This window comes from Gigantopelta aegis, chromosome 4, assembly GCF_016097555.1.
Source record: "Gigantopelta aegis isolate Gae_Host chromosome 4, Gae_host_genome, whole genome shotgun sequence".
NCBI lineage: Eukaryota > Metazoa > Mollusca > Gastropoda > Neomphalida > Peltospiridae > Gigantopelta > Gigantopelta aegis.
Genome location: NC_054702.1, coordinates 114,371,747 through 114,395,049, shown reverse-complemented (window position 1 = coordinate 114,395,049; position 23,303 = coordinate 114,371,747). Strand labels below are relative to the sequence as shown.

The 23,303-nt window shown below is 36.7% G+C and overlaps 1 protein-coding gene across 3 annotated transcripts; it reads left to right on the top strand.

Moving 5' to 3' along the window:
* Nucleotides 1-95: 95 nt before the first annotated feature.
* On the top strand, nt 96-21,809 carry LOC121371846 (malonyl-CoA decarboxylase, mitochondrial-like). 3 transcript variants are annotated; one of them, XM_041498049.1, is made up of 11 exons: nt 96-207; nt 1,047-1,202; nt 2,359-2,499; nt 9,016-9,156; nt 10,940-11,092; nt 13,311-13,475; nt 15,034-15,187; nt 18,292-18,450; nt 18,920-19,153; nt 19,850-20,110; nt 20,158-21,809. In XM_041498049.1, the coding sequence occupies exons 1-10, from the start codon at nt 163-165 to the stop codon at nt 20,068-20,070; spliced, it is 1,569 nt and encodes a 522-aa protein (XP_041353983.1). In that variant the 5' UTR covers nt 96-162; the 3' UTR covers nt 20,071-20,110; nt 20,158-21,809. The 3 variants fall into 3 exon arrangements, with proteins under 3 accessions (XP_041353983.1, XP_041353982.1, XP_041353984.1); XM_041498048.1 differs by having other exon boundaries at nt 19,850-21,809; XM_041498050.1 differs by having other exon boundaries at nt 153-442; nt 19,850-21,809.
* The last annotated feature ends 1,494 nt before the right edge of the window (nt 21,810-23,303 follow it).

Here is a 23,303-nt window from a genome sequence, read left to right as displayed (position 1 = left end):
TATATCGCACTAAAATGTAAATGTGACGGATACAAAAGGGTGAATCCCTAGTTTGCGTTTTCCGATTGTTCCGAACGACGGTTGATACCAGTCTAGGAAAACCCCTTACGTTTTATTATGCAGTCTTGGTGAAACAAACAAAAACCTTTTAACAGTGGGAAAATGTTTTGTATGTTTCCTCTCAAAAGACTTGTGTTGCCACAAACAGTAAGTTACTGACCATTAGTACACATGATACATGTATATTGACGAATTGTTTTAGTATGTGTTTAATAGTCAAAAGTAGGTCACAGTCCGTCCGTTTCCTGGAACGACTAGTATTTCCAAGTATTTCCCTGCATTGTTAAAATGTGTTATTCCAGGAAAAACAAACGCGCATCTTTTCATGCGGTGTGTTTATTGGAACAAGTCAACTATATTTTAAATATACAGAAAGCTAAAAGTAAGTTTATTTCTTATGCTCTTTTTTCCAAGTAGCATTTTGTAATTTTTAGATTTTAAAAAATTGCTTTAATGTTGTTTTGTTAGCACTTTAAATTAATATAAAATTGCACGAACTATAATTATGGCCTAGTTCATTAACATATGTAAATATAAAATCAAATAATTACAAGTGTACATTTGTAATTTGTATTGTTTTATTATTGTGTTTTTCATGTATTTTAAATGTGTAAGTGTCATTGGCACTCATGTTAAATACTTTATACTTCTTGTTTATTAAAGAAAATATTAAATAATTGAAATTGTGTTGTTTTCTGCAGGTTGTGTTAATATACTGTTATTTTAAATCAAGTATTTTATATTGCTAGGCCTATGTATTGGGCAATTAAAAAAAACTTTTGTTTTTCATTCGAATAGCGGAAAGAATTTGCAGTATAGAAATGTGATAGTGCACAAAACTAGATTATTATGTGTTGTATTCATGATAAAATTTTCATTTTAATACATGGATTTCTTTTAAAACGACCAGTTTTGGGTTTTTTTTTTTGTGCTGTGTTTTTTACTGGTGTTGTTACAGATTGTCTTTCTTGTGTTGTTTGTTGTAGGTTGCGTTACTTCATCGCTGGAGCCAGTATTCCAATGTTCACAAGTCTGCCATGCAGATTCTCTCACAGCAGAGAATGAGCACATCAGCAGATAACATTGACAACTTCCTGTCTGTGACATTCGGTTCCCCCGATCTTGCCGCACACCTGTCTGAGGTACGTTAGCCAATCACTGAATCAGATTAATAAAACTCACTGACACAGGTGATTAACTCAGTGTCACAGGTGCAGCATTTGTCTGATTTTGTTTGATACACAGTAGCCTAATTCTCTAATACAAACTAAATGTTTCCTGTACAGGTAAATATAAGTGTATATATACATTCATGTGCAGAAATAAAGAAAAGGAAGGAAGGAAATGTTTCATTTAACAATGCACTCAACACATTTTATTTACGGTTATATGGCGTCAGTCCACACAGATATTGAGAGAGAAAACCTGCTGTATCCACTTCATTGGCTACTCTTTTCGATTAGCAGCAAGGGATCTTTTATATGCACCATCCCACAGACAGGATAGCACGTACCACAGCCTAATATACCAGTCATGCACTGGCTGGAGTGAGAAACAGCCCAGTGGGCCCACCGACAGGGATTGATCCCAGATTGACTGTGCATCAAGTGAGCGCTTTACCACTGGGCTACGTCCTGCCCCAAATAAGGAAATGGAGAAAATGGCTAAGGTTTTTTATTAATTACATTAATGACAGCAAATCAAATGTTTTGTTAACTGATAATCAAATAAGGAAATGGAGAAAATGGCTAAGGTTTTTTATTAATTACATTAATGACAGCAAATCAAATGTTTTGTTAACTGATAACCAAATAAGGAAATGGAGAAAATGGCTAAGGTTTTTTATTAATTTCATTAATGACAGCAAATCAAATGTTTTGTTAACTGATATAACCAAATAAAGAAATGGATAAAATGGCTAGTAAGGTTTTTGTATTAATTACATTAATGACGGCAAATCAAATGTTTTGTTAACTAATAACCAAATTTAACTTTACTATAATCATCTTCATATTCATGATCAGATTAAACTGGACAAAATTAATGTTTAAATTTTCACAAAATTAATCTTTAAATTGAAACAAATTGGACTGAATTAACTTTTACCTTAAATCCCATCCAGTCAACAAATTTTGAAAGTTTTTTTTTTAATTCCCAGCAATATTTAGTCAAATTCGACTTTGACTTCCTTATTGGAATTTTAATTTGGAAAAAACACAGCAATGCAGTGTTCTTTTGCCCTATATTAATTTTTAACTAACTTCTAAGATGTCATGTACGTTATTTTTGTTATTCCAGACAAAGTGCAAGACATTCTGTGATTTCTTCAAGAGACTTTCACTGGATGAAAAAAACGTTTTTCTCAAAACAATGGCACAGCGTTATGGTATTAATCAGGATAGCGTGTTACAGAATGCTAGAAGTGTTATTCAGTGTCAGGTACAAACCAAGTTATAAATTATAATGTTATTAGTATGAAAAAAGTGTGCATTTTGAAATAATTGAGCTGGGTGCTGTAAAATATAGTAGAATGTGGGAAAATAAAGAGGGGAGCAAAATAAAATAAAGGGATCGTGGCAAAGCTCCTTAAATATAGCAGCGAGAAGACTGAATGTTATCCCTTGTATTTCAGTGTCAAGAATTAATACAAGACACGTTATCAAGTGTGTTGTTTATCTTGTACAAGATAGATGGGATGAATATAATTACACGTTTTCTTGTAATGTTACAGGACAGAGGTGATGTGTGTAGTTACACATGTTGTGTTGTAATGTTACAGGACAGAGGTGATGTGTGTAGTTACACATGTTATGTTGTAATGTTACAGGACAGAGTTGATGTGTGTAGTTACTAGTACAGATGTTGTGTTGTAATGTTACAAGACATAGGTGTTGTGTGTAGTTACACATGTTGTGTTGTAATGTTACAGGACAGAGGTGAGGTGTGTAGTTACAAATGTTGTGTTGTAATGTTACAGGACAGAGGTGATGTATGTAGTTACACATGTTGTGTTGTAATGTTACAGGACAGAGGTGATGCTGTAGTTACACATGTTGTGTTGTAATGTTACAGGACAGGTGATGTGTGTAGTTACACATGTTGTGTTGTAATGTTACAGGACAGAGGTGATGTATGTAGTTACACATGTTGTGTTGTAATGTTACAGGACAGAGGTGATGCTGTAGTTACACATGTTGTGTTGTAATGTTACAGGACAGGTGATGTGTGTAGTTACATGTTGTGTTGTAATGTTACAGGACAGAGGTGATGTGTGTAGTTACAGATGTTGTGTTGTAATGTTACATGACAGAGGTGATGTGTATAGTTACAGATGTTGTGTTGTAATGTTACAGGACAGGTGATGTGTGTAGTTACACATGTTGTGTTGTAATGTTACATGACAGAGGTGATGCGTGTAGTTACACATGTTGTGTTGTAATGTTACAGGACAGAGGTGATGCGTGTAGTTACACATGTTGTGTTGTAATGTTACAGGACAGAGGTGATGTGTGTAGTTACACATGTTGTGTTGTAATGTTACAGGACAGAGGTGATGTGTGTAGTTACACATGTTTTCTTGTAATGTTACAGGACAGAGGTTATGTGTGTAGTTACACATGTTGTGTTGTAATGTTACGGGACAGAGGTGATGTGTGTAGTTACTAGTACATATGTTGTGTTGTAATGTTACAAGACAGAGGTGATGTGTGTAGTTACTCATGTTGTGTTGTAATGTTACAGGACAGAGGTGATGTGTGTAGTTACACATGTTGTGTTGTAATGTTACAGGACAGAGGTAATGCGTGTACTTACACATGTTTTGTTGTAATGTTACAGGACAGAGGTGATGCGTGTAGTTACACATGTTGTGTTGTAATGTTACAGGACAGAGGTGATGCGTGTAGTTACACATGTTGTGTTGTAATGTTACAGGACAGAGGTGATGTGTGTAGTTACACATGTTGTGTTGTAATGTTACAGAACAGGTGATGCTGTAGTTACACATGTTGTGTTGTAATGTTACAGGACAGGTAATGTGTGTAGTTACACATGTTGTGTTGTAATGTTACAGAACAGGTGATGCTGTAGTTACACATCTTGTGGTGTAATGTTACAGAACAGAGGTGATGTGTGTAGTTAAACATGTTGTGTTGTAATGTTACAAGACAGAGGTGATGCTGTAGTTACACATGTTGTGTTGTAATGTTACAGGACAGAGGTGATGTGTGTAGTTAAACATGTTGTGTTGTAATGTTACAGGACAGAGGTGATGTGTGTAGTTACACATGTTGTGTTGTAATGTTACAGAACAGGTGATGCTGTAGTTACACATGTTGTGTTGTAATGTTACAGGACAGGTGATGTGTGTAGTTACACATGTTGTGTTGTAATGTTACAGAACAGGTGATGCTGTAGTTACACATGTTGTGTTGTAATGTTACAGGACAGGTGATGTGTGTAGTTAAACATGTTTTGGTGTAATGTTACAGAACAGGTGATGTGTGTAGTTACACATGTTGTGTTGTAATGTAACAGGACAGATGTGATGCATGTATTTACACATGTTGTGTTGTAATGTTACAGGACAGAGGTGATGTGTGTAGTTACACATGTTGTGTTGTAATGTTACAGGACAGAGGTGATGGGAGTAGTTACACGTGTTGTGTTTTAATGTTACAGGACAGAGGTTATGCATGTAGTTACACATGTTGTGTTGTAATGTTACAGGACAGAGGTGATGCATGTAGTTACACATGCTGTGTTGTAATGTTACAGGAGAGAGGTGATGCGTGTAGTTAAACATGGTGTGTTGTAATGTTACATGACAGAAATGATGCGTGTGGTTACACATGTTGTGTTGTAATGTTACAGGACAGAGGTGATGCTGTAGTTACACATGTTATGTTGTAATGTTACAGGACAGATGTGATGTGTGTAGTTACACATGTTGTGTTGTAATGTTACAGGACAGAGGTGATGTGTATAGTTACACATGTTGTGTTGTAATGTTACAGGACAGAGGTGATGTGTATAGTTACATATGTTGTGTTGTAATGTTACAGGACAGAGGTGATGCTGTAGTTACATGTTGTGTTGTAATGTTACAGGACAGAGGTGATGTGTATAGTTACACATGTTGTGTTGTAATGTTACAGGACAGAGGTGATATGTGTAGTTACTAGTACAGATGTTGTGTTGTAATGTTACAAGACAGAGGTGATGTGTGTAGTTACACATGTTGTGTTGTAATGTTACAGGACAGAGGTGAGGTGTGTAGTTACACATGTTGTGTTGTAATGTTACAGGACAGAGGTGAGGTGTGTAGTTACACATGTTGTGTTGTAATGTTACAGGACAGAGGTGATGTGTGTAGTTACACATGTTTTCTTGTAATGTTACAGGACAGAGGTTATGTGTGTAGTTACACATGTTGTGTTGTAATGTTGCGGGACAGAGGTGATGTGTGTAGTTACTAGTACATATGTTGTGTTGTAATGTTACAAGACAGAGGTGATGTGTGTAGTTACTCATGTTGTGTTGTAATGTTACAGGACAGAGGTGATGTGTGTAGTTACACATGTTGTGTTGTAATGTTACAGGACAGAGGTAATGCGTGTACTTACACATGTTTTGTTGTAATGTTACAGGACAGAGGTGATGCGTGTAGTTACACATGTTGTGTTGTAATGTTACAGGACAGAGGTGATGCGTGTAGTTACACATGTTGTGTTGTAATGTTACAGGACAGAGGTGATGTGTGTAGTTACACATGTTGTGTTGTAATGTTACAGAACAGGTGATGCTGTAGTTACACATGTTGTGTTGTAATGTTACAGGACAGGTAATGTGTGTAACACATGTTGTGTTGTAATGTTACAGAACAGGTGATGCTGTAGTTACACATGTTGTGGTGTAATGTTACAGAACAGAGGTGATGTGTGTAGTTAAACATGTTGTGTTGTAATGTTACAAGACAGAGGTGATGCTGTAGTTACACATGTTGTGTTGTAATGTTACAGGACAGAGGTGATGTGTGTAGTTAAACATGTTGTGTTGTAATGTTACAGGACAGAGGTGATGCGTGTACTTACACATGTTTTGTTGTAATGTTACAGGACAGAGGTGATGCGTGTAGTTACACATGTTGTGTTGTAATGTTACAGGACAGAGGTGATGCGAGGTAGTTACACGTTGTGTTGTAATGTTACAGGACAGAGGTGATGCGTGTACTTACACATGTTTTGTTGTAATGTTACAGGACAGAGGTGATGCGTGTAGTTACACATGTTGTGTTGTAATGTTACAGGACAGAGGTGATGTGTGTAGTTACACATGTTGTGATGTAATGTTACAGAACAGGTGATGCTGTAGTTACACATGTTGTGTTGTAATGTTACAGGACAGGTGATGTGTGTAGTTACACATGTTGTGTTGTAATGTTACAGAACAGGTGATGCTGTAGTTACACATGTTGTGTTGTAATGTTACAGGACAGGTGATGTGTGTAGTTAAACATGTTTTGGTGTAATGTTACAGAACAGGTGATGTGTGTAGTTACACATGTTGTGTTGTAATGTAACAGGACAGATGTGATGCATGTATTTACACATGTTGTGTTGTAATGTTACAGGACAGAGGTGATGTGTGTAGTTACACATGTTGTGTTGTAATGTTACAGGACAGAGGTGATGGGAGTAGTTACACGTGTTGTGTTTTAATGTTACAGGACAGAGGTTATGCATGTAGTTACACATGTTGTGTTGTAATGTTACAGGACAGAGGTGATGCATGTAGTTACACATGTTGTGTTGTAATGTTACAGGAGAGAGGTGATGCGTGTAGTTAAACATGGTGTGTTGTAATGTTACATGACAGAAATGATGCGTGTGGTTACACATGTTGTGTTGTAATGTTACAGGACAGAGGTGATGCTGTAGTTACACATGTTATGTTGTAATGTAACAGGACAGATGTGATGCATGTATTTACACATGTTGTGTTGTAATGTTACAGGACAGATGTGATGTGTATAGTTACACATGTTGTGTTGTAATGTAACAGGACAGATGTGATGCATGTATTTACACATGTTGTGTTGTAATGTTACAGGACAGATGTGATGTGTGTAGTTACACATGTTGTGTTGTAATGTTACAGGACAGATGTGATGTGTATAGTTACACATGTTGTGTTGTAATGTAACAGGACAGATGTGATGCATGTATTTACACATGTTGTGTTGTAATGTTACAGGACAGATGTGATGTGTGTAGTTACACATGTTGTGTTGTAATGTTACAGGACAGAGGTGATGTGTATAGTTACACATGTTGTGTTGTAATGTTACAGGACAGAGGTGATATGTATAGTTACATATGTTGTGTTGTAATGTTACAGGACAGAGGTGATGCTGTAGTTACATGTTGTGTTGTAATGTTACAGGACAGAGGTGATGTGTATAGTTACACATGTTGTGTTGTAATGTTACAGGACAGAGGTGATATGTGTAGTTACTAGTACAGATGTTGTGTTGTAATGTTACAAGACAGAGGTGATGTGTGTAGTTACACATGTTGTGTTGTAATGTTACATGACAGAGGTGAGGTGTGTAGTTACACATGTTGTGTTGTAATGTTACAGGACAGAGGTGAGGTGTGTAGTTACACATGTTGTGTTGTAATGTTACAGGACAGAGGTGAGGTGTGTAGTTACACATGTTGTGTTGTAATGTTACATGACAGAGGTGAGGTGTGTAGTTACACATGTTGTGTTGTAATGTTACAGGACAGAGGTGAGGTGTGTAGTTACACATGTTGTGTTGTAATGTTACAGGACAGAGGTGATGTGTGTAGTTACACATGTTGTGTTGTAATGTTACAGGACAGAGGTGATGTGTGTAGTTACACGTTGTGTTGTAATGTTACAGGACAGAGGTGATGCGTGTAGTTACACGTTGTGTTGTAATGTTACAGGACAGAGGTGATGCGTGTAGTTACACGTTGTGTTGTAATGTTACATGACAGAGGTGATGCGTGTAGTTACACATGTTGTGTTGTAATGTTACAGGACAGAGATGATGCGTGTAGTTACACGTGTTGTAATGTTACATGACAGAGGTGATGTGTGTAGTTACACGTTGTGTTGTAATGTTACATGACAGAGGTGATGTGTGTAGTTACACGTTGTGTTGTAATGTTACAGGACAGAGGTGATGTGTGTAGTTACACGTTGTGTTGTAATGTTACTGGACAGAGGTGATGTGTGTAGTTACTCATGTTGTGTTGTAATGTTACAGGACAGAGGTGATGTGTGTAGTTACACATGTTGTGTTGTAATGTTACATGACAGAGATGATGTGTGTAGTTACACATGTTGTGTTGTAATGTTACAGGACAGAGGTGATGTGTGTAGTTACACATGTTGTGTTGTAATGTTACAGGACAGAGGTGATGCATGTAGTTACACATGTTGTGTTGTAATGTTACAGGACAGAGGTGAGGTGTGTAGTTACAAATGTTGTGTTGTAATGTTACATGACAGAGGTGATGTGTGTAGTTACACATGTTGTGTTGTAATGTTACAGGACAGAGGTGATGCTGTAGTTACATGTTGTGTTGTAATGTTACAGGACAGAGGTGATGTGTGTAGTTACACGTTGTGTTTTAATGTTACAGGACAGAGGTGATGTGTGTAGTTACACATGTTGTGTTGTAATGTTACAGGACAGAGGTGATGTGTGTAGTTACACATTGTGTTGTAATGTTACAGGACAGAGGTGATTTGTGTAGTTACACATGTTGTGTTGTAATGTTACAGGACAGAGGTGATGTGTGTAGTTACACATGTTGTGTTGTAATGTTACAGGACAGAGGTGATGTGTGTAGTTACACGTTGTGTTGTAATGTTACAGGACAGGTGATGTGTGTAGTTACACGTTGTGTTGCAATGTTACAGGACAGAGGTGATGCGTGTCTGCTGAAGTCCGAAGAGCGTCTGAAGTTGTCTCTTGTCCCACGCTATCAGCAACTGTTCACACAGATCGGCCGACTGGACGGTGGAGTGAAGTTCCTCGTCGATATGAGGGCAGACATCCTGGTAATTGTGACAGCATATAATAAACAATCCGTATAGGTTTCTTCTTGCAGGTGTTTTCAGGTTCTGGGGTATAGAAGAAAGGAATGTAGATTTAACATTAGGTCCAGCTCGCTGTTTAGCTATCAGCTATTATTGTCACTCTCGATATGCACTGTTAAAGATGAATGTGCTTTTTAAAAGACAGGACAGTACATACCTTGAGGTTTCACATCTAAGGTTTAAAACAATGAAAATTAATTAAATGTGGCCTTTAGATGTATTAATCCTACGATCCTTTGGACCTGACTAGCCCTCTGCCAATGAGTTATCTCCCCTTCCTCAGTCTAAGAGTTATATTAAGCAGAGCATGGTGGATGCTTAATACAGGTCAGTTTTTGTTATCATATTAGCTGTATTTGACCGGAAATAAGCCCATGTCTTTGAATAAGCCCCCCTCCGTTTTGATAGCATTTAAGAAATTAGGCCCTCATTCTTAAATAAGCCCACCCCCAACTTCGTCACCTTATAAATAACACAAAATTGCAAGTTTGCTCAAAGTTCATTTAAAAGGTCATACCTCCTGCAGATAATTAAACACAAATGTAACACAATATTTTACCACCAGTGAGATTTAGCAGTCTAACAATAACAGTGTGTAACATTGTTTTCAATTTCATGCCTGCAGTATTTCTCTGAAGTATCCAAGCCCAAGTATGAACTAAAAACCAATGTCTATTTTTACCACCACACTGGGTCCGCAGTTAATGCTAATTAAGCAAATACCATATTCTGATTGGCTAAGAACAATGACCTTAGATTGACAATTTTTTGTAGTGTAAGCTGGGTGCCTGTGTCAGAAACGTGTGTATACGCTATTGAGTTTGTTGTTAATTGATGTTGTTTTAAGTCTTCTCAGCATTAAATTTTGGATGTAAATAAACCTCACTGGTAAGTAACTGTAACATAGAAGGTGTGTTTCTGATAATTAGATACTAGTAAAAAGCCCACAATTTAATTAATAAACAATTATTATTTATTAATAACAAATGGAACACTAATTAATAGATATGCTACTGAACGTTTTTTGTTTTCTTCCTAGTTCATTTAATTATTATTATTTATTTTAATTTTTTTTTTTTTTTTTTTCCAACAAAACTGGCCCCTTGTCTGGGAATAAGCCCACCCCATGCTAAGCACACAATGAGTTGTCTTGGCCCCCTGGGCTTATTTCCGGTCAAATACGTAGATGATTTGAGAGAATGAAAAGGGGACCTTTTAATACAAGTCTGTTTACTACTACATGTATATTAGATTATTTCAATGAATAAAAGGTGATATCTTGTATGTGGATGCTTAAAAGGGGTAAGTAATGGGGTAGACGATTTAAGGGGTAAGTAATGGGGTAGACGATTTAAGGGGTAAGTAATGGGGTAGACGATTTTAGAGAATAGTTAGTTGACCTCTTGAGACAGGTAACACTTGGGCAGATTTTACTTTAACATCGTTAATTTGGTGGAATTCCTTTGTGTTCACCTTGTTACGTTCTTAAGTGTTTGTCTTTCTTGTTTATCCCACTGTATCCTTTCCTTTCTCTCCTATCTCCACTCCCTATCTTTCGACTTTTGCTATTTAAATTCAAGGGTTACTGGTATTAAGAATTTCAACTGTGCTGTGCTTTTGCTTTGTCTGACATCAATGGTGACTGCAGCTTCACCTGAGACCAATATTTCAGAACTTAATGTCAAGTTAGAAGATTACATTTCCTCTTTGACAGGATGAGAGGTTTTTGTTTTTTGTCATTCAGGCGAGTATGACTGCAATGTCGTCGGAGGTGGACCTGTCGTATTTCCAGGCTCTCAACTACTCGCTGAAGGAGCTGATGGTCATCTGGTTTTCTGTCGGCTTGCTGCAGCTACAGCGCATCACCTGGGAGTCGTCCTGCGATCTCGTCCAAAAGGTGACACTCCAGCCATGTTGGCTTTCATTTGTAGCAAGGGATCTAAGACAAAAATAATGATCACATAATTATTGGTTCAAACTCGCAGCTTCTTTCTTAGAAATAAGTACCGTGGACTGTTTAATCTGTATTAAAGTGGAACTAACAAAATGTGCCAGTAGACACAGAGTGCCAGATTAGACAGTTGATTTCAGTTATCTTTCTTGATGTCAAATCCACTTGCCAAAAATTGAACAAGTCAATATCCAAGGGACTGTCCTGAGTTTGCAGTCATTGTAAGATATTTCCAACTGACACACGTTTTAGGCAACTCATATTACTTTTAAATACCAGTGTTTGTATATATCCAACATGTTTGTGGTCGTGTGCTAATGTTTGTAGCACACATTTTTCATTTTACTTCATAATATTTATTTTTTTCATAGGTACGAAATTATTGGGAGGTAAAATCCAGTTTGTGCTATGATCAATATTAATATGACAACAAACAGCTCGTTTATACTGACACTGATATTCTGAACAATAAAATATATTTAATTTTGTAATTTTTGTTATCAAAAAGGCTCTGTTAATGGGAAACATCTGACAATGGAAGCAAACCAGGAACACAGTCCTATTAAATCTGACAATCAGAGTAGATGTATATTTCCATTTGTGTTAAGTTTACAAATATGACAATAATAAACTGAGATATATACTTGACATAGACTTGAATTCAGCTGCATATTGTGGGTATATAGGGTGTGTATATAGGGTGTATATTGGGTGTATATTGGGTGTGTATAGGGCTTTAATGACCAGGCTACAAATTCAGTATGATTCCGTGCTTCCATGAATCCCAAGATTTTGGGTGGAATCCTTAAAAAAAATCCCCAAATTCATTGCTTGATTACTATATAAACAACTCCTTTGTTCTTGAATTCACATCTGGAATCGAGAGTAAACAGAATCCAGGGCCATCACCGTAAGTGTATAAAATCACTTCCTTGAAACGGGGTCCAGATCTTCAACACATTAATTTAACTGTCTGGACAGAACTTTGAGACAGGCCATATATTTCACAGTTACCATATTTTCCGGCTTATTACATGCACTGGTGTATAAACCACACCCTTTGTTTTTGGGCAATGTTATGAACTACGTTCATACATAAACTGCACCTTTAAATAAACCGCAGTTAAAACAAAGCGACAAACTTAATTATTGTTATTGTTTATATTTAATAATAATAAAGAGATCCATTCTTTCTTCAATTCAAACAATAAATTTTATAATCGTTGATTGTATGGCATTCAGTTTCATTTCACCTAACGGGTAAGTTTCATAAACAAAACATTGACAAACCCAGCCATTAATTTGATAACACATTGTTTGTAATTTTTAATTAGTTAAAAAAAGATTAAAATACATAATAACATTTTATTTCTTTCAGTATGATTACAAAGCGTGAACCCCCCAAAAAGTGCACATGTACTCACTTGATTACACATGTCTCTCTGTAACCTAACTAGCATGCCATGTGCAAAAATTACATATTCAAACAAGATCAGGTCAAGCTGGATATATAGGCCAGTGAACCGAAACTAAGCACGGTCCTGTTGATCCTGTTGATCGTTTCCAGTTTTAACATTGTTTCCTCACTTTTTTTCAAGATATTTGCCAAGAATTATATAAATATATGTGTAATGACATGTAATGAAATACGACAAAACAAGATATGCACAAAACATTAATGTGGTGTAACATTATACAGCACAATCATAAACTGAATACAGGTGTATACCATAGTTCAATCGTTCAGTATCTTAGTTTCCCATTCTAAATTAGCAATACACCTAGACTACAACAAACAATAAAACAAGTTTCTACATAAATGTTTATGCATGACATTATGCTCTATATAAATTAGCGAGCTAATTAGATTGGTTGACTTGTAATAAAAACATTATAGATACTCCAGTTATGTGATTTTAATTAGCAAGCTTCATACTGAACTTAAATTCTGATAAATTAATTAAAAACATTACAAACAGGTAGCAAACAGAGGCATTAAAGAGATCAAGAAACTGTTTTAATGTCATTGTTACAGTCCGGCTTTTAGGCTACAGTCAGCTGTAAATGGCCATAACATTGTAATCGTGTCATGTGACATAGTTTAGGCCATGGCAAAACAACTGGTAAGTGGTTTGTCTACGTGTTCTGTCTGTGTTGTTGTCAGATAAGTGACTATGAGGCCGTTCACCCTATCCGGAGCTGGTCGGACGTGAAGCAGCGGGTTGGTTCGTACAGGCGATGTTTTGTCTTCACTCACAACGCCATGCCGAGGGAACCAGTAGTCGTGCTGCACACTGCACTAACCAGTGAAATATCATCTTCAATTCATGTGAGTGTTACTGCACTAACCAGTGAAATATATTCAATTCATGTGAGTCTCTGTCACTGCACTAACCATTTAAATATCATCTTCAATTCACGTGAGAGTCTATCACTGCACTAACCAGTGAAATATCATCTTATATTCATGTGTCTCTATCACTGCACTAACCAGTGAAATATCATCTGCTATTCATGTGAGTCTCTATCACTGCACTAACCATTTAAATATCATCTTTTATTATATACCTAGCAATGAAATATATAGATCTACGGAAACCATAAAAGTCATATCCGGTGAAAAGTCATATTTTTCACAAGTGCATGATTAAATTATCTCCCTTTGTCTGTTTCTTCGTATTTAAATTTGATGATTACCAATGCATCTGATCATATTTTTTATCCGATCATATTTGAAAAAAAAGAAGTAATTTAAACAACTGTACCTATAAAAAAGTGATACGAAGTTCAGTTACGATAAAATATCTAAAACGAATTGAATACGAAACTAAATAATGATGACACAATGTAATGTAAGTGTAAGAATTTAACGGCGTTTGACTCGTTTTGTTTTTGTGGGAGTTTTTGGAGGATCACTTTGTCAAGTATGTTTGCACCGCAGTATTGTTAAATAAATGTTAATAATGATAAATTTTATTCAAATATCTTTTTAAAAGTCTATGGTTAAGTAAATTTTCTGGCAAAGTTCCATAGGAAGAAATATAGCATGACGTTACGTGTTTTCGATAGGATAAGCGAAAGATATTACCAAAATGCAAAAGATATTGTCAACAATTAGGAAATATGTATATAATAAATATACCATTTCATGGTGTTTTTTCTGAATACAATACTCGTGATGTGTGAAAACCATATTTTCACTCATTGCTTTGCAATTCTTGAAAATATGGTTTTCACACATCACTCGTTGACATAAAAATCGTATTCGAAAACCCCCATGAAATAGCCTCTATCTATTCATGTGAGTCTCTATCACTGCACGAACCAGTTAAATATCCTCTTCAATTCATGTGAGTCTCTATCATTGCACTAACCAGTTAACTATCATCTTAAAATCATGTCAAGGCAGGGATAAAGTTTACTTGTAGAATCCAGGAAATTGCATTTCAGGACATCTAGTTTTCTAATTTTTATGGAGGAGCATACCCATGAACCCCCTAGAAACTTTGCTTTGTGCCCTCGACCTCTTTCAGCCCCCTCCCCCAAATGTTTACTTGCTTCCGCGGTGCCTGTATTTCCAATTCATGTCACACTGCAGTAAGTAGAAAAAATCATATCTCACATAAGACGAATCAATGAAATATTATATTTGAGTCATGTCACATTGCACTAACCAGTGGAATATCATCTTCAGTTCAACTCACACCCTACATTAACCATTAACAGTTTTCTTCACTGCAAATCTCGTGCCACAGATTCACTCATTATGAGAAGTGTGCATCTTTCCAGTGTCTGGTTGATCATGTAATATAGTTATTAACATCTTTTATTGCTTGTACAGTTTGTGTTTGCAGGGATCACTCTGTGTGTTTACTCTTTGCTTTCAGTCAATCATTCAGTCACAGGGTTTGCGGAGACAGAGTGTCAGTCAGGCACAACGAAGTCCAGAAGCCCCGATGTCTGATAATCTAGTCGAAGAGAAAGAAGATCCATCGAAAATATCAGCAGCTGTGTTTTACTCTATCACGTCCACACTGAAAGGTTTGTTGTTAAGATCCATCGAAAATATCAGCAGCTGTGTTTTACTCTATCACGTCCACACTGAAAGGTTTGTTGTTAAGATCCATCGAAAATATCAGCAGCTGTGTTTTACTCTATCACGTCCACACTGAAAGGTTTGTTGTTAAGATCCATCGAAAATATCAGCAGCTGTGTTTTACTCTATCACGTCCACACTGAAAGGTTTGTTGTTAAGATCCATCGAAAATATCAGCAGCTGTGTTTTACTCTATCACGTCCACACTGAAAGGTTTGTTGTTAAGATCCATCGAAAATATCAGCAGCTGTGTTTTACTCTATCACGTCCACACTGAAAGGTTTGTTGTTAAGATCCATCGAAAATATCAGCAGCTGTGTTTTACTCTATCACGTCCACACTGAAAGGTTTGTTGTTAAGATCCATCGAAAATATCAGCAGCTGTGTTTTACTCTATCACGTCCACACTGAAAGGTTTGTTGTTAAGATCCATCGAAAATATCAGCAGCTGTGTTTTACTCTATCGCGTCCACACTGAAAGGTTTGTTGTTAAGATCCATCGAAAATATCAGCAGCTGTGTTTTACTCTATCACGTCCACACTGAAAGGTTTGTTGTTAAGATCCATCGAAAATATCAGCAGCTGTGTTTTACTCTATCACGTCCACACTGAAAGGTTTGTTGTTAAGATCCATCGAAAATATCAGCAGCTGTGTTTTACTCTATCACGTCCACACTGAAAGGTTTGTTGTTAAGATCCATCGAAAATATCAGCAGCTGTGTTTTACTCTATCACGTCCACACTGAAAGGTTTGTTGTTAAGATCCATCGAAAATATCAGCAGCTGTGTTTTACTCTATCGCGTCCACACTGAAAGGTTTGTTGTTAAGATCCATCGAAAATATCAGCAGCTGTGTTTTACTCTATCACGTCCACACTGAAAGGTTTGTTGTTAAGATCCATCGAAAATATCAGCAGCTGTGTTTTACTCTATCACGTCCACACTGAAAGGTTTGTTGTTAAGATCCATCGAAAATATCAGCAGCTGTGTTTTACTCTATCACGTCGACACTGAAAGGTTTGTTGTTAAATCAGTTTCATAGAATGTACATACCGGTAATACTTTTATTGTATAGTCATTAAAGTAGTCGAGGTGGGTTTTTTTTTATAGTATCACAGTCATATAGTTTATCCAATTGTTATTAGAGAATTATTTCAGTGTACATTTACCATTTACTGTTGTGTTAACTTGCCACTTGAACAAAATAATACTGTAAGAAAAAAGAAGGAAAAAAAGGTTTATAGTAAATACAGAGTTGAAATTCCACCTTAATTCCAAGGGCTGAATAATAGTAGTGATGCATGTCAAGATTGACTTTTCTACACCATGTTCCCAATAGATGCTACTCTCTGTGACAGTCTGCAGTCCTTACAGTTTGACGCGAGAAATTGCTCCAACTCGTGTGTGCTCACACAAAACTATTCAGGCTGTCCAGTGATCCTACTTTTCCTACTTTTTCCTACTTTTTTGTCTTTGTCCTATTTGTCCTGCTTTTTCTTCAAAATACCTACTTTTTTCTACTGCATATTGCTTGTTTTATTATAAAAGTCAACAATTATGATTTTATTTTTATTTTTGCAGTAAGATATATCTTCCAATTTGCATCCCACCATATAATCTCAACATATTAACTTTACTCCCTGAAAGTCATTGTGAGATGAAATTTAATTTCTGGCAGTCAAATGTTACTTTTACCATGTCTTTGTATAAAAACATTGTGCTCCTTTAATACTCGCATGAAGTCTGTTGAGTACTGGCATTGCTGTACTACTATATTGAGCCGGTACATGGGTTTTCAATTATTGTCTTTAACTTACATTAGTTTTTATGTATTTTTTCCTCTTGCATCACTGTTAAAATTTAGTTGTTTTCTGTGTTGTTTCTGACAGTCTTTAAAACATCAGTGTTGAATTTCAGTGTTGAATTTCAGCCTTAAAATGTCCCCATCATACACTCCTTGTAAGCAATTATTCTCAAATTTCAAACTGTTTATAATTTTCCATGTCATTTTACATTAAAAGGCCCAGACGTTGTACAACATTATTGTAACCCATGGCAAAGCTCAGTATTGAACAAAAACTTCGTAGCACTGCATGATATGATCATAAGTGTTGTAGTGCTCATTTGCTGCCAAATAATGATAGCACTGCAACCAGCTATTTCCATTATTTTATGTATTTTATGTTAATATGCTAGCCTTTCTCTTGTAGCCGAATTTAACAAATAGGTAATCCTTTCAAACATTTTTAGTTTTATGTTAACAGATGGTATTTTTATATTAAGTTTTCAAACTGTAATATGTGTCTGAAAAATAAGTGCTACGAAGAATTTTCTTCAAATTCTGTATAATTTGTAAATTGTTCTGTTAGCTGTTTCGATTGCTTCCAGTACTGGAAGTAGTTACAATTTGTCCAATGATTAACATTACAATGTACAATGTGTACAATGTATGTATCACTTTTATAGAACAATTTTTTATGGGAAACTTAAATGAATCCTGTTACTCTGATTTAGTGAACTACAAGGTGCATCAACATTACTGTACATATAAATATGTATATCAATCAATACAATTTACAGTGACCCTTACATTAAAGTCACATTATTTGGATATATAAAAAATACAGGTACAAACTGAGCACCATATAAAATTTTAAAAATACTTTTTGGATTTAACACATTTGCTTACCCAGTATGAGCTTGAAACATGTTGCTACCTACTGTTTCAGTCCTATTTTTGTCCTACTTTCTACTTCTGTTTTCCTATTTTTGTCCTACTTTTTCCTTCTGTTTTCCTACTTTTTCCTTCTATTTTCTTAATTTTGTCCTACTTTTTCGATATTTTCATTTCTAATTTTGTCCTACTTTTTCGATATTTTCATTTCTACTTTTGTTCTACTTCTTCATAAGGGTGTTAGCAGTTTGATGCTCACCATCAATTTTCAAACCATAAGCACTTAGACTGAATTCCAGTTTTTTAATCATTGAGCCCCAGATGTGTTTGAAATGAGTGTGAGGATTGTAATTAAAGGTGATTAGTCTGTTTCAGGTTTGTCGGGAGTAGACATGGGTAACTACCTAATAAAGTGTGTTGTGCGGGAGCTTCAGTCAGAGCATCCCCAGATCAACCAGTTTTCTAGTCTCTCACCCATCCCTGGATTCAGGGACTGGCTAATTGGGGAGGTCAACAAACACCTACATTTAACAGGTATTTTAGTGTTCTTTCACATTGTGTTCAGTTAGTTTGCTGTATGTCATCTCTATCACTTGTTTCTTTTCCATATAACCAGTACTAATAAACTATTGGTCTAAAACCTCACATTGAAGACACATTTTGTCAATATATTATTGATATCTTCACAATAAGCCTTAAGACTGGTAGGAACTGGGTTCACATCCTGGTGCTGGCTTCCACTCAGAGTTTCAATGACTCAATAGGGCATAAGACCACAACAGACATGTCTTTTACTAATTACATCATTGATTATAATCAGTTTGCACCAACTGATCAAATTGTGACTACACCATTGGTTAGAGTTATATGTACAAAACAAGGATTTGAAATAAAGAACCATACACCTATTGTCGTATTCACCGGGCTTGACATCATGTTGTATTTCTGCTTCATACATGTAACTGTTACTGCTGACCAATAATGTGAGGTGTTTATGTTGTAGGTATTGGTGAACTGACCGATGACCACTTGCTGACCGATGAAGAGTGTGGTCAGCTGCATCCTTACCGCCAGACAGACTCTCAGAGTGTTTTAGAGACTTTTAAATTTTACATCCAGACTCACCAGTGGATAACAAACCCCGATTTAACTCACATTTTAAAAGTGCCGCTCATGAGACTGTGTGCGAGGTATCTGTACATGGAGAAAAGAAGAGGGTATGCTCTTAACCCCGTAGGTAAGATATTAGCTACATGTTCAGGAGGTGGACGTGTTGTGTATCAGTGTCAAAAGAAATCTAAAACAGTATAGATAGATGTGTTTTTGGAGCGCATGAATAAAGTTGACATGATAATCATCAAGTTTGATATTTCAGTTTAGAATGTAATGATTCACTATGTAACTCATTGGCAGTTTACATGAATTTGAACTTACATAAACGACATGCAAATAGAACGATGGTTCATATGATATATTGATCCCTGTGAATGGTGTGTCAAAGGCCTTGATATGTACGAAATGCATATAAAAGATCCATTGCTGCTATTCAGTAGGAATAACCTCTGTGGTGGCAGTGGGTTTTTCTTAATGTAACAATCTAGGCTAGAAATGACAGTAATCATATCAGATACCAATTTGCCATAGTTTATAGTGTGTTGTGATGTTGTTAAACCTTTTAAGCAGAATCTTAACAGTAATAAGGATTGACTTTCAAAAATATTTTGTAAAATATGCTTCAAGAAATAAAGTTGAAGTTAGTGCCACAGTACTTGTAACTGAAAAGCTAATATTTGGCACAGATTTGTGTGTAGTGTGTAGTTAATTCAAAAAATGTTTTAATCCAGCGACATTCCATTTGCATAATAATTAGTGTAATTTTCACATAGATTTTTGTGTAGTTAGTGATTAATCACAAAGCATTGTTTTATTGCAGCAACATTCCATTTGCGTAATGGAGCCGTGATCTGGCGCCTCAACTGGATGGCCGACACCTCGATGAGAGGACTCTCCCAGTCGTGTGCAGTGATGGTCAACTATCGGTACTTCCTGGAAAATACCGAAAAAAACAGTCGCAACTACCTAGAAAACCACATCATAGAAGGATCCAAGGAATTCATCGACTTGGCCACAGGCATCAGTCCCAGTCCTACATAGTGATCAAGTTGTTTGAGTTATTCAGGCACAGTGTAGTCATGTGGTAGAAAACCACATCATTGATTTGTTCAGTCACAGTGTAGTCATGTGGTAGAAAACCACATCATTGAGTTGTTCAGTCACAGTGTAGTCATGTGGTAGAAAACCACATCATTGAGTTGTTCAGTCACAGTGTAGTCATGTGGTAGAAAACCACATCTTTGAGTTGTTCAGTCACAGTGTAGTCATGTGGTAGAAAACCACATCTTTGAGTTGTTCAGTCACAGTGTAGTCATGTGGTAGAAAACCACATCATTGAGTTGTTCAGTCACAGTGTAGTCATGTGGTAGAAAACCACATCTTTGAGTTGTTCAGTCACAGTGTAGTCATGTGGTAGAAAACCACATCATTGAGTTGTTCAGTCACAGTGTAGTCATGTGGACAAATCAATGAAAAAAAAAATCCTGATATAACTTTTTTCACATTTTTCATATAGATTTACAAAATTCAAGTGACATCCCACAAGTATTTAACAGAACAGTCTAGTCAAAACATACTTTCAACATAAACAAACCTTTTCTAAGAAGTATTGACCTTTGACCTGCTCTTTATCTGTTTCCAACATCTATTAGTCAGGAAAGAGAGATCGCCTGTCAAACTGGTAGTTCCATTTTTTAAACTCGTCTGTCAGAATTTTTACTCACAATTGGTGAGCGTGCGAGTACATTTTTAACCCTTGCATGTCAAATCAACTGATAGTGCCTTAGTTCAAGTCCAGTGAAAAGGGTGAGTAGAAAAGCACATGGGTAAAAGTGTGAGTGGTTCCTTCAAATGACAGCCGGCACTGTGAAACCAGTGTGTCCTGCTGTGTCTTATGCCACTGTGCCACTGACTTCTGTCATTACAGAACAACTCGAAGAATCTAACTTGCAAGACAGAAACCACCGTGTCCTGCTGTGTCTTATGCCACTGTGTCACTAACTTCTGTGGTACTGAACAACTTAAAGAATCTGACTTGAAAGACAGAAACCGGTGTCTTCTGCTGTGTCTTCTGCCACTGTAACTAACTTCTGTCATCCTGAACAACTGAAAGAATCTGACTTGAAAGACAGAAACCGGTGAATTCTGCTGTGTCTTATGCCACTGTGTCACTAACTTCTGTCGTCTTGAACAACTGAAAGTATCTGACTTGAAAGACAGAAACCAGTGTATTCTGCTATGTCTTATGCTACTCTATTACTGTCATTACTTAACAACACAAAGTATCCGACAGAAATGAGCTCCACCCAAGTGTCTGTCCTGGTGTGGTTGTTTTGTGTGTTTATCATCAGTGTATCTATCTCTCCATTGTTCACACTGTGTATTTCTCACCTCCATGTTTGTTCTGTTCGTGTGGAAGCTGTAAGACACAGTATGTTGTAGCTCTTTAGGGTGGGTGGAGCATCATGATGGCAACAGAGAACCAAGTGTTGTAGACATTGAACAATTCTGTCTGAGAAGATGACAATCAGAAAATACTAGTTCAGCAGAAAGAGGTATATGGATACCTCTATCCTCATTGATCTCTTCATTGTGTTTTTAACATAGGTCAGTTAGTGCAGTCCTTGATGTTACATATTGTTAATATATATATTTAGCCATAATGCAGTTTGCATGGTCTTGTATAAATGGGAACATTCAAGAATCGGTGAGTTGTTACTTGCAGTACTTGTTGTTTTGTTCAAGTACAATGGAAGACTAATTAAATATTGTGTCTACTTTCTGCTGTACATGTATTTATTTAGTGGAGTATCAAAATCACCATCTTGATACCTCTGTAATATTACACCAACGAATACCTCTTATAGAAACCATGTCACTGAGAGAGAGAGAGAGAGAGAGAGGTAGAGAGAGGTGTGGTGGTGGTGGTGGTGGAGGAGACCGACAGGTATACAACATGAATGTAGTAAATCCAATGGACTCTGTGTGTGGACAGTGAAAACGATCGATGTTTGTCTGACGATAAAACGCCACGTACTCCCTTAGCTTAGTAACTGGTTTAACGTGTCCATATACCACTAGGGTTTCAAACACGCCTATCCCGAGTTCGGCCTCCGATAGGATCGGAGATATGACTCGGGATAGGGATAACATAACAAATACGGTAAATTTTGAATATTAATATCAAAAGTATAAAAAAGGGAAAATTGGGGTTCATATATTTTGGCTGTGGCCTTAAAGAAAAATATTAACATTCCTAACCTATATAATTTATTAATATAATATAATTTCAGCGCAAATTTAAATGGGCTGGTCTAAAATTAATAATTATTATTTAACAGTATTCATTTTAATAAGCCCATGGGAGGTTAGGAGGAAAGGCTATAAAGTTGGTACAAGTATACCATTTTTTTTTTTTTAAATTATTAAATTAATTTTGGTAAAGGGTCTGCCAATCATATTTTAAACATTGGTTTGACCAGGTCAGGGTCGTTCGGCGTCCCCCCCCCCCCCCCCCCCCCCCCACTCCCAACCGCAGTTCAGTCCAACCCTGGCAGCCTAGTAGTTGTTTAAGAAGTTAGTAGAATCTCCTAAACCGGCGTTACTTGTAGAGTGACGCCAAAGGGTTATGAGTTTCATCGTTTGTGCCACTTGTAGAGTGACGCCAAATTGTTATGAGTTTCTTCGTTTGTGCCACTTGTAGTGACGCCAAAGGGTTATGAGTTTCATCGTTTGTGCCACTTGTAGAGTGACGCCAAAGGGTTATGAGTTTCATCGTTTGTGCCACTAGGAGAGTGACGCCAAAGGGTTGAGAGTTTCATCGTTTATGCCACTAGGAGAGTGACGCCAAAGGGTTGTGAGTTTCATCGTTTGTGCCACTAGGAGAGTGGCACAAAAGATCCAGTGATAGTTAATTTAGTAGGAAGGATGAAAGCGTTTAAAAGTTTTGCGGTCGAGCCCACCGGAAGGAGAGATGTACCCGGCCGATCCACGGAGAAACAGGAGACCCCTCAGTTGTCCTCTAAAACAACACGATTAAGTCATTCAGAAGACGCTGCCATCACTTTAATCTACAAAACCTAGGGCAGTACCAGACACCTGCCCTGTTAAATTACATTAGTTGTTTTTATTAAAAATATAAAATAATGATTAACCAAAATTAAAAGACATATTTATAACATGCAATTTTCCAGAAGGTGGAGGGGATTACTGCCAGATAAGTCCCCCCCCCCCCCCCCCCCCCCACACACACACACACCAATACCGAGCAATGT

What these genes read in the sequence shown, in the direction of transcription:
- LOC121371846 (XM_041498049.1), top strand. Translation starts at nt 163, where the DNA reads ATGTTTTGTATGTTTCCTCTCAAAAGACTTGTGTTGCCACAAACA. An exon ending in GACTTGTGTTGCCACAAACA is followed by an intron (nt 208 to 1,046) that starts GTAAGTTACTGA and finishes TGTTTGTTGTAG; the next exon opens with GTTGCGTTACTTCATCGCTG. An exon ending in AAATATCATCTTCAATTCAT is followed by an intron (nt 13,476 to 15,033) that starts GTGAGTGTTACT and finishes CTTTGCTTTCAG; the next exon opens with TCAATCATTCAGTCACAGGG.